Source organism: Scophthalmus maximus, chromosome 8, assembly GCF_022379125.1.
Source record: "Scophthalmus maximus strain ysfricsl-2021 chromosome 8, ASM2237912v1, whole genome shotgun sequence".
Classification (NCBI taxonomy): domain Eukaryota; kingdom Metazoa; phylum Chordata; class Actinopteri; order Pleuronectiformes; family Scophthalmidae; genus Scophthalmus; species Scophthalmus maximus.
Window position 1 is genome coordinate 22,266,537 of NC_061522.1, and position 12,310 is coordinate 22,278,846.

The 12,310-nt window shown below is 38.3% G+C and overlaps 1 protein-coding gene across 1 annotated transcript in view; it reads right to left on the minus strand.

Moving 5' to 3' along the window:
* Positions 1–272: 272 nt before the first annotated feature.
* The window catches only part of gpm6ab (glycoprotein M6Ab), a 29,143-nt gene continuing 17,105 nt past the window's right edge, over positions 273–12,310 (minus strand). Inside the window, exons 3-7 of the mRNA XM_035638268.2 lie at positions 10,188–10,344; positions 9,035–9,188; positions 8,175–8,251; positions 7,953–8,018; positions 273–5,806 (exon numbers count right to left, since the gene is read on the minus strand). Coding sequence (XP_035494161.1) covers positions 5,654–5,806; positions 7,953–8,018; positions 8,175–8,251; positions 9,035–9,188; positions 10,188–10,344 — 607 coding nt within the window. The 3' untranslated portion in view covers positions 273–5,653. The remainder of the gene's footprint in view (positions 5,807–7,952; positions 8,019–8,174; positions 8,252–9,034; positions 9,189–10,187; positions 10,345–12,310) is intronic.

Consider the following 12,310-nt stretch of genomic DNA (forward strand, 5'->3'; position numbering starts at 1 on the left):
TTGTAGAACATAGTCATATTTAAGAATATATTTATATAAATGTACACATATACATGTACATTTTCAGTGTCGTTGAAACCCCAAGTGTAAGCATTTCCAATATTCCTATTTTTATCATCAGTGTGATAGAATTCATCATGTTAATTATATGTCATAACAACATTACCAAATTAATAGGAATCTATTAAATGTTGAAGATTTTCTTTAAAGACAACATTTTAGACCATCAGAAAAGTGCTGTAATGTGAAATGAAGACAAAAAACTCACAATATTCCCTTATTAACAAGTACACAAGTGTATTATTTTGTTTTATTTATATATGCAAGCAAGTTTATGTTTTTACAAATAAAAAAGCCACTGTCTGCACAGATATGTACAAAAAGGAGGAGTGGATAACATGAAGCCTGCCACTAAGCAACCAGAGTGAAGTAAAAAAAAGCCTAGAATTATGGAGAGACAGAAAACTCTACCCGTACATCCCAAATGTCCAACCTGACATGCATCTGGACCTGGAAAACACGATGATCATCTTTTAGACCTGTGGTTCAGTTCACGATGGGCAAGAGCTGAATTACAGTAGTTCAGGCACAGACAATCTGACTTTCCCTCCTGTAATACATAGCTGAGCTTTTGAAGCTGCAAACACACAAAGTTAGAAATCATATTTTGTGACGTTCAGGCTTTATTTCACTGACATGGCCATTTTTCTGAATCCTTCCACAAATACATGTGGAATGGTAAAGTGGGTCCATGCTCAGCTGGTGTCAGTGGGTAGACAAGAAGGACTTGTGATTATATGTGTCGACACATATTCATCTTTACAAAGAAACGTGAGCAACATAGTAAATGAGGAGACTTAAACAAATGGGGAGGAAGCAGCTCATATTCTCTTCCTGGATCCAAAAAGCAGCAGTATTTTCTCTTTGCTGTTGGTGATTTTGAATCATTTAGGCCACATTGACACCACCTGCTAAAGATGACTGTGTTCTGCTCAAACTTACAAGACTTTTTGCTCAAAGTAAATATATTCTATTTTTTGCCAGTTTCTTATCTCTGCAAGCATAAGTTTCCTTGCAGATGGTAGCGGTCATTGCAGCCTAAACTCACACCTCATTTTTTTGCTTTCAGATTTGATTGTGAGGCAGTGAGATTGCTTTGGAGGTATCTTGAATGATTATTTTTTTGCCTCATTAGGGTAAATTATATATGGTGTTCTGGCTGTGTGAGAAGTGCTGACTGCATTTGTTTCTTGTCACACAAAGCTGTTACTTAAGCATCATTGACTCTTTTTTACACATACGTCAGCACAGGAAATCAGACATGAGTCAAATAGGGTCACAAAAATCTGAAGTGGACATGAATCAGTTGTGGTGTGACCGTAGCCTAAATGCCCAGAGAGAGGATGACGATGTGAGCAGAGTTGGGTGCAGCATTATGGGTGGCCAGAGCAATACATTACACCACATCTGCAAATCTGCTTTATTAATATAAACAATAAAGAACATCATGATCATATCAGAGAATTTCGTTTACGTCTTAATTTTGTCAGTGCTACAATATATTGCTCTGGTGGAAAACAACTGAGCAAGCAAGCTAGCTTTGTAACACCATTTGCAAGAGGAAGCACACTGCACACGGAAAAGTGGGTAACAAAACAAAATCTGCAGAACAGTGCGAGTGGGAAAGAATGATTATTTTTTGTTTTGTTTTATTTTAATCATTAAAATTATGACCATTGAATGCATAACCATGCCACAAACAACAACTAGATTCACTTATGTAACCTTTAACCTAGTATAAGATTATCTTCATTATTATGAATTCATTCATTTTCATCATTGTTATTTCTTCAGGTTATAACCAATGCTGCAAGACTATACACAGGTCCCACAGTGGGGATCTCAATGCACTTACACACCAAGAATAAGAGAGAGCTCACAATGATCAGTAAACAAAAAACATTTCTTTTCTTTTATCTTAGGTTAAAAACACTGACATGACATCAATTGTCAGGCAATGAAATGACACAAAAACTGTGACTGTAAAACTAGACCCTTAAAAATACTGACTGTACGCAGCCAAGACCCCCCTGAACAGGCCGCGAGTCTGGAGGAGTCTCCCTATTGATGGTACACACCTTTTACTTTTATTTTTTGTGTCAAATTCAGCTGCATTTACACAACACAATGACATGTTTGAACTCCTTTGCACCAGTTATAATCCTGGAATAAATAGCTACTGCATGTTTTTTTGACTGGCTGTCTCTCAGAAAACTTACAGGTTTTTCAGTATTGAACAGACAACCATCATATTTCATCATATGCTTTATATGATACTGCTCATTATGCAATTGGTCAGTACTACGAAATAAGCACACATTTCTGCCTCTTTAAGGACTATACTGATGTTTTGTTATGGTTCATTTTACTCGTATATTAACATTTACATTTTTGTCAATACACACTATTAGCGTTAGATATTTTAATGTTTTACTTCCGTTAATACAATCTTTCTTCCGTGGAAATAGTTACTCGCACATGCTGTGTTGCAGAGAAAGCTCACATCATTCACATTCGTGTAAATGCAGCTTTCATAAGAAGTAGAAGCTCAGGACATTGAGACTGAACCACCTCCTCCAGACTCTGTGACCAGAAGGAGATCATTCTCCTGGCCACTCACTTCAACTGTATCACATATATGTATATCTTTATACAGAGCTAATGTAGGTACAGTGCTAAATACTGCACACAAAAAGAAAATGAACACATTTCTTTTCCCTCCGCAATTAAATGGTTTCACATTTTAAAAGTTTAATTGATTAAAAGTTGATAATACAATAGTGAAATGATATTGGTGAAAAGTAAGAGCAAAGAATTATGGCTCAGACTGATGTTGTGGTGGTGGAGTGTGTATATTTTTGTGTGTGTGTGTGTGTGTGTGTGTGTGTGTGTGTGTGTGCTGGTAGTTTCATCAAATTAAACTAATCATCACCACTACCACCATCATCACCATCTTCATCATCCACCAAGGAATCATTCTGCAGACAAAATGAATCTTCTCTCAGTCGTCTCTACTGGCAGATAGAGATTCACCTCTTTCCTTTACAGCTACAACCAGGACATCACATACAGTTGTTCTGATGGCTGGTTCAACACAACTAAACATAGAATACAAATGTAACATCCCTGGAAGTTCAATTAGCAATTTTCTCACTTTCCTTGCAGACAAAAAAATACATTTTTGGTATCATAAATAAAGGTTATACAACAAGTCTAATTGGTCCCTAAAAAAAACTTGAAAACTTAATGATTCAACTTTACGAACTTATTAAGTTGAGAACTGGATTCAAAAATCAAAAGCTCAGTTACAATAAACTCTGTTTTAAGATCCATTCTACCAATCTGTGCAGATTAGTGAAAATAGCTAGACCAAACGTAGGTTTGCTGATCCAGAAGTAATACAGTATACAGTATTACGTGTATAACCATCACACCCATCCACTCCAAACACCTGTAGCTGAACCCTTCACATGATAGTAGAAACAGCTACTCCTGAAAATATCAAAGTCCATTAGCCATAACCAAGACATCACCTAATTCACAGTAACCCAGTCCACCAGTGTTAGTTATTATTGATGTTTGAAAATGTCAACTGACAAAAACAATTTGGTCACATTAGGGCTTAGTGATAGAAAGAACATGAAATAAAACACCAAAAAACGTTGAAGCTTGCATGATGACTGGTGTATACACGTGTGTTTGTGTGTATTTGTTTGTGCAGAACCACTGACATACAGAATCATCACATGGAAATGTGATGAAGTGATATAAACCCAATCCCCAAAAAACGTGACAGATTTAAATACCTCCCCCAATGCTCAAATCACACAATAATGTAGCAAAACCCAAAAAGTGAGAAAAAAAAAGACATTCAACAGACTGATGAGAAGAGGGCACATTTAAAAGACTTTGTGCTGTAAAGATGTGCTGTTTTCTAAAGACATTAACACGTTTTTACAAATAGGGGATGGTGGGGGAGGACACAAAGCCCCATTTCCATACTAAATGGCCTCTTTGAAATCCTGGAACTTTTACTTTGATCACAGAAGCCTAAAGCAACTTGAAGAGAATTTGGATTTATTAATGACATCAATTTATCTGTACTTTATTAGTCAATAAATAGTTTAATTACTATTATAATTGACAATAAAGTCTGCTTAAACACATTTCTTTTAATTAATCAACTACGTGTGTGACATGCTGTCTACACAGTGTATGTGGAACAACTAATGAAAGTGGGCACAAGATGAAGACGTGATAAACGGGAGAAAGAGGAGAGGTAAGGTCGGATAAAAATGGAGGGGGTGGGGAGAGGGAGGGAAAGGAAAAGTTAGCAAAGCTACCCATCTGTACCCGGGTGTACAAGTTACCTCTGGGACCTGCATCTTTCTCTGCAATACCTAGTCATTATAAAGTGGTGAAACGACACGACACAGCATGACACCACCATACAACACTACCTGCACAACACCGACCATTCAGCCACATCTATGAGTGTGTGTGCGTGTCTGTGTGTGTGTGTGTGTTTGTATGTGTGTGTGTGAGAGAGAGAGGGAGAATGTGCGGATGAATCATGTGTACTGTGTGTACTGCAGGTATTGAGACTGCTGGGGGGAGCAGCCCCCATATCAAATGATGAGCTCACAGACATCAGACTCATCCACATGTCTGCTGTAGATTGCAGTTGAGATTATAAAATAGATTGGCCTTTGTGTGTAATGTTAACAGCTTTGCGTGCTGAGCTGAAAGCACTGACACAAGCAAAGAGGGAAACAAAAACTGCTGGCCCAAACAGACTAATTTTATCAGATGCATCAGGGACCACATTCAAAGTGTAACATTTCTTTGGGTTCTCCTCCTCCTCATTTTTTCTTTTTTTCTTTCAGTAATATCGACTTTTGTTCTTCTCAAGCTGATTTATACATGTACTGCAATATAAACACATATTTTGCAACAATGTTTACATGGTTATTTTTGCTTACTTCTGATTTTTAGGTTGCACATTCACTCATTAGCCAATAACCAACTGTAGTTCTGGGTGCTGAGGATAAAGGGGATGGAATTCTCAGGAGCCCAAGTCCGCCCTCCTAAATTTAAGCCTTAACATTTAGAAATCTTAAAGCTGATACAGACAGATTTTTGGGGGGAAATATCCTAAATCAATGAGTTTTATTTGTGCGCACTTTCCAGCACTTGGTGATGTGCTCTTTGCTTGTTATTTTTGGGATCAATAAAAGCTTCCTGTCACTTTAAGGCTGAAGTCAGGGTTAAAAATATGTGTGGGAAAAAACTCACTTGATGAAAGTCTTTGTAAAAAGTGCCTGAGCCAATGATCTACTGCTGACATGGGGATGATGATAGTGTTTGTTTATCATCTTTTTTTCCCAGCTAATTTCTGCCTACTCGTGTCTGGCCGAACTTTGTTTTCCCACTTATGTATAAGTATATTTCCCCTTAATTTAGGCTCATATCATTCCCTCTTTGTCTTTGTGTGAGAGGGTGTGTGTGCACACATTATTGTTGTGTGTCTCTGACAGGTGTGTGTGTGTGTGTGTGTGTGTGTGTGTGTGTGTATGTGTGTGTGTTTGTGTGTTTATGTGTAGGCATTAAGGCGTTCTTTGGAGCGTGTAGAGTGGATGTCATGCAGCTCCTGTTCCTCCTTTGACTTGATGTCCTCGTACTTCTGCATCCGGCTGGCGTCCTTCAGGTAGCCCCAGTTAGCAGCTAGAGCCATCAGGAAGTGGACCTGAGAGGAAAAATCGGAACACATTTAAAAATAAAAAGACATGGACGTAGTCACTGAGTCCGGAAAGTGAAGCCAATAGGGAAGTGCTTAAAACCTGGATTCTCTTGGATGACTAGCAGAGGGCGACTCAACTGATTGTAAAAAGAAGTCAGTTCCTATAGAAGTCTATAAGAAAATTATTCTACATCCCACTTGATTTATATCGTTTATTTATTTTCCTGAGGAGTTTATGGTTCAATCTTTAGTTTCAAATCTTCTTGAACAAACAGCATGATGTTCATTCATTGGGGATACAGTGTGATTGACGGCTAATACCATCCAATAGGTGCAAGGTTGCATGTGTAGGTGGATGTGCAGTGGATGAGCTCTCAGTCAGGCCAACCCTCCTGCTCCTCACAATATGGTTACATCTGGCTTCAAAAGATGGTGTTGGCCAAAACGCTAAACTCAAGGTTTCAAAAAGTCACAGTGGAATCCTACTTAGTATTAATGTGTTATAAGTGCAAGAGTAAAATAGTAAAAATAAAAACAGTGTATTATTTGTAATAATATATTATCATAGTAGAGTATATATCATCATAGCATAATGATAAAATACTAAAATAGTTAAGTATTAAATAACAATATTGATGACAATCTTAGTATATAAGTAATAATGATATGATAATGATGATAATATATGAATTGCATATATGGTATATACTATGGAATATAGATAAAAAGGTATTTCAATATTTAGGAAGTGTAATTATATATGGTATGAATAAATAATAAAAATAGCTCATGGACAGAAATAATAATATAATTAATTGCAGATAAGAATAGGTGGCAGAGTGGTGATCATAGGCCGTTTTGTTTCACCACTGACTTTATGGGGTGTACTATAGCTGCAATATTTACAGTTACAATGTATGAAATAACTTGTATGTAAAAAGAGACTCTGCAGGTCTGTGAAGATTGGTGTCCCTGTTTTGGTTCTCTCTCATTCAATGATAAAAGATCTTAAAACCCCCCTACATCATCAAACATTCAATGACAAAGGGTTGAACACATTGGTGAATTTTGCAGCTAAAGAGTCAGATAATTCCTTCATGAGTTATTGGAGACTAAAACAAAGTAAGGTGAATATTGGATGTAAAATAAATGATCAATAATGTTTCTCTGTGTCTGCTCGATGTGTAAATAGGAAATGGTTTCTTCTGCCATTATAGGTGGTGATACCTGTCAGATGTTGCCCCCAGGTGGGCACAAATCTCAGTGTGCAGGCTAAAATAAGAATTGAATTGAAATAAAATACATGAGCTTCTGTATTCTTCAACTAAAACTCTCAAAACCACCATTGGATCAAGCATCAGAAAATGATTACTAAGGATTTCGGGTAGAGAACAGAAACAACAGCAGCTGGACTATATAGATTATCTATTGTTTAGATTCTATATCCATAGATAGTTGCTCTCCCTGTTAGCTTGCTGAACTCTGGTGCCCCCTCGTGACTAAACATAGCACAGGTTATTCTGTATTGTATTACATTACTATTGAACAAACGTATACTGAATACTGACTTTCTCTTTGACAAACCCCTCATGAAGACACCACTGACATGCTCACCAAACACTCCAACTCCTCATTGTAGAGGCCAAAGTCTACTTCAAAAACTGATTCACATGTTCTGTAAACGGCCTAAAGCATACACGGCATACACAATTAGGGGAAAAAACCTACTATACCAGCTACCACAAAACATAATTGTTTTTCTCATTTATCACTTTCAGTATATGTTTTAAAATTTGACAACAGTTGATGTTGTTTCATATTTAAAGGCTGCAGTTTTGTGTAACATTTTTTACTGAAATAAAACTTTGGGGAAGACGGAGTGTGCTTTTGGGATAGACTCCAAACCCCTGTGTCAGAGCAGGTACAGAAAATGGTTGGTTATTGAATGTTGAATGCACAAAGTGTAGAGAGAACTGATCCTCTCCACACCTCCCATATTTGAATAGCTCGGTGACTCATTGTCTGTATCACTGCAGACACACAAGTGTAGATTCACTCAGCCTTTCCCTCTCTGTCTCTCTCTAGGTGGGCTTGAGAGTGAGGCCTATTTCAGCCTCCACGATTATTCACAAGTGAGAATAATGGTTCTCACCATGGCAATGACAGCGGCTCCTGCTCCTGCCAGTGCGCACACAAACAGATGGAAGGTCAAGTCCAGCTGCAACACACACAATACAATCATCATTTTAATAGGAGTCAAGAACTTTTATTTAGCTAATTTTGTTTTCGACACAGGTCATAAATAAAAATATTTTCATCAAGAAAAAGGGATTTGGAGCCATGATCCTCCCTCCTTATCCTCCCATTATCTTACCTCATTGGATTCACACATCTTGAAAAACTTCTCAGATCCTGCACACACCTTCCTCTCCTCAGAGATGGTCACTGCTCCTTCACAAAGAAAAAACAAAAATATATATATATATAATCACAAACTGTCTATTTGCCGGTTTTCACCGGTTCTGTTCAACACTGGGAGGTTCCAAGTATCACCCCTACCCCCATGTGCTGTTGGCAGGAGTGTCCAAGTCTTTTTTAAGCAGCGACTGTCTTTTGAGTGAAATATTTACATTATTTCCTACTTTCTTTTTTTACAACTGCATTTTTGAAATCATCAACATACTGTAGGTGAAGACCATCTATGTTATTTTCATATCTGTCTTATCATGCCATCTCCTGATCACAGGCCTGTTGTTAATTAACAACAGCAACAAAAAACACTTTATAAACTGTTTTTATTCATGAAGAAATGTTTGTCTCTTTTATAGAATTAGTTTTAATAGCTCATGATAAAATACAGTAAGAAAAAAAACCCAGGCTCATCTACAGTACAAGGGGAGACTGTTACATAAACTGTTATATAAGACATTACTCGACCAACAAAAAACATCCTTTTTTCAATTAAAGCAGCTAAACAGCGGAATGTTAATCCCTACAAATCTTAGTGTATACATTTTTATCGGGTTAAAACTAATTTTAAAATGGATGTAAGACAGTCAGTCATGTTGTCTCTGCAATATATTAATGTACATTATCCCCGTAATATATTACTATATGATATATAGATTATAGTATACTATAATATGCTCAACTCACTATTTCAGTGAGAACAGTAAACATGACAGAGGGCAGATATGCCACATCAGTTACCATTCATGTCGTCATCACACATACCGAACTGACGCAGGTCCAGGCAGAGGTTGGCTCCCTCCACCAGGCTGGTGTTCTGACACATGGACCAAACGTTAAAGTACATGAAGACCGGCAGGCTGGTGAACGCTGTCACTCCCAGCCACACCAGGAAGAACAGGTAGGCCAGGAACATGAGCTGCAATCACACGACACATAGATAATCAGTCAGTGTTCTGGCCTTTTTGTTTGACCACTGTAAAACCACACATCAAGTTTTTATCCTTTTTTTTCCAAATGAACCTGTGTTTTGGAAATTGGGATTAGCAGGTCATTCAGTACGCATATGATCATATTACATTTAGAATGCTGCATCATTAAGGATGAAACAGTGTGCAATGTTTGTGCATGCATGTGTGTGTAGTGTGTGTGCCTGTGTGTGCATGTGTGTGTGTGTGTGTTTCTCCAGAGGCCTGCACCAGAAAGCATTCTTCTCCAATGCACGCAGATCTACAGATGTAGATCATAGTAAGTGGACTATGGCTTTCTCTATCTCTCTCTCTCTCTCTCTCCCTCTCTCTCTCCCTGTCTCCCTCCTCCACAGGAATCAAGGGTGACTAACTGAGGTTTGTGTTGAAAATCATACAGAATACATGTCAGGGAATAACTGCACAAAGTCAGAGTTAGACTAGTTTGTTCAAAAACAGCATCTGTCTCTGTTGTCTTTCAGTCGACAGGGCCCCTGTTGTATATGTGACAGTGATCTATGATCACATGTTCATTTTTATGATGGTTTTGGTTTTAATTAGTTATTTGATGCTATATTGTCGTCTGAGATGTGTCGAGATTGACAGTTGTGATTGTCTTGGGATTGGTCAGGCAGGTATGTCCGCCTTAAAATAACGTCACTATCACAAGATGGCAGCACACGTATACAGAATATTTTGTCTTCATTTTTGTACAGTGCAAGGAAGTCGAGATGCGTCATCCATCTTTATATACGGTCACTGGTGTCTTCATAAATTTGTTGACAGTAATAAAAAATATATCAGCCGGGACTTGATCTCTAATTACATCATTTGTCACATCTACCATTCAACATCTGGCAGCCAGTGACCTGTTTATTTGAAAGATGAGTAATACAATTTGAAATATCTAACAATCGTATCGTAATCTATTGGTTGTGTTGCTGTCTTACGAATGCAGTCAGGCAGCGTCCGCAGGCAGTGATCTTGAACTCTCCATAGAGATCCCTGATAGCTCCAGTGGTAAAAAAACCCTCCACCAGCAACAGGACTCCAAACACAAAGAATCCAGCTGCAAGGCCATAGATGATATACTTCAGGATGTCAATACTGTGGAGAGAACACACACACACACACACACACACACACACACACACAGTGAGTATTTATTCATTTATTTCTGTGTACGACTCCATCTAGAAGTACAATTTCTAAACTTAATTTGTATCCTCAGCTACCAACAGGTCAGCGATAATGAGTGGAGCTGGAGGCTGATCCTGGATCCGGGATGGGGTGCTGGTTGAGGCATTGGGTGGGATTTTAAACTTATGGATGAGGCAACCAGCACTTTTCACTTCCTGATTAAGTGGAAATCGTATATGGTCAGACATCTTCGCCTGGTTTGTGTTCTTCATATGTCATTTTCTGTGGAATGACGTCTTCTGCGGTTGCCAATTTCTGTACTATGATTCTGTAAAATCAGACTATTGCACTACTTAGAGATATGTATGCGATTGGTCTAGTAAATCTGACCTGGGTCAGTTTTAAGAGATTGTATACAATGTTTTCCCTTAATCATTCCCAGATTTATAGTTTTTCAGCTCCACAAATGACAAAAATATTACTGGGTCTTAACAGTCAGTGTTTCACTAATTCAGTCAAAGGGCCCAATCTTACACCTAGCACAACACACTGCAGAGTGTGTTTATTCTCGTTACAAAAGACACAGTTACAATTTTCCTGTCCAGTGCAAAAGTTCTTTAGATTGCAAAATCACTTGTGGCTATCTCAGCGCCCATGGGTGTGTTGGATGATACCAGGTGTAGTCAGGCAGGTTGGTGCACTGTTTTCTGCTTATAAAATAATGATTTGGACACGCCCTATATGCACCAGTGCCATGAGCATTAGACCATAAGCTTAGATCATTGAAAATGTGTAGGATTTAGGGGCAGACATAATTTGAAAAAGAGTATAATAGATATGGGTGGATGACTAAATAAATAAGTACAATTAATGTTTAGTGGTTTAATCATGTTTATTGATGCTTATATAGTTGTTTTTATAAACTCTTATAGTCTAAAGTTTTCATTGTGAATGCACCGATCCTATAATCTGATCAATAAGTACACTATACAGAAAAGATAGGATGCTGAGATGATAAAGTGTGTGAAAGTAGAATGATGAATCTAGAAGAATGTCTGTGAAAGTTGTTTCGAAGATCTCAAAATGTGTTGTGTCTGACGAAGTAGACACTTAGAGGGTGTGAGGATGGTGGATATGGAAGAAACATGTATGTTTACAGGTTTGACCCCAGAGTTGCACAGTGTAGAAACTGTATAAAGGAGGAGGAGAGAAAGTAAATGCTCTGGCGAACCTCAGTGTCCTGCTTAACCAGAATGTAAAGTTTTGCATCGATAGCATTTCATTTGGCCGAGATATGCAAAAGTTGGTGTTTTGGCAACTAGCTACACAAATTTGTTTGTATGTATTTTACGCATCTTTGAAGCGAGCAAAATTCTTTCAATAACATTTCGTCATCTATGTCTGGAGATGCTACCGTTATGCTGTTGTGTCTTTGGGCAAGACACTTAACCCTAACTTGCCTCTAATGGCTCTTCCGACAGTGTATGAATGTGACAGAAAAATGCGTGGCGAATAGTGGTTTAGAAATGTGCGATGTATGGTATGGGAGTTATAGGCCAAAACGTGTTTTTTTTTCTTGTAGCGCCCGCTAGAGGCAGAAGTGTTTCATTTTTTGTGCCTGAGGTGTGGCCAGGGTACTGGACCAGTCATGAAAATGGCACCGCTCCACCATGCACCATGAAGCAAGTAATTGCTCTCCATGAGTCTATCTATGTACAAAAAGAGAGGAGAGATCCAGACTAGGACCAGAAGCCTGAGAGGCAAGGTCTTCCAAAGAAAGTGGCACGAACCGAGACGGGAAGGTCCCTAGACAGTGATAGGAGCAACACCAATGGCTGTCCAAGTCGAAGGAAGCACCACGCGGTATCATCTGAATCACTGCACGAAGGAGCCTGACAAGAATCAGGGCAGTACTGAGACAGAGGAAATTGTC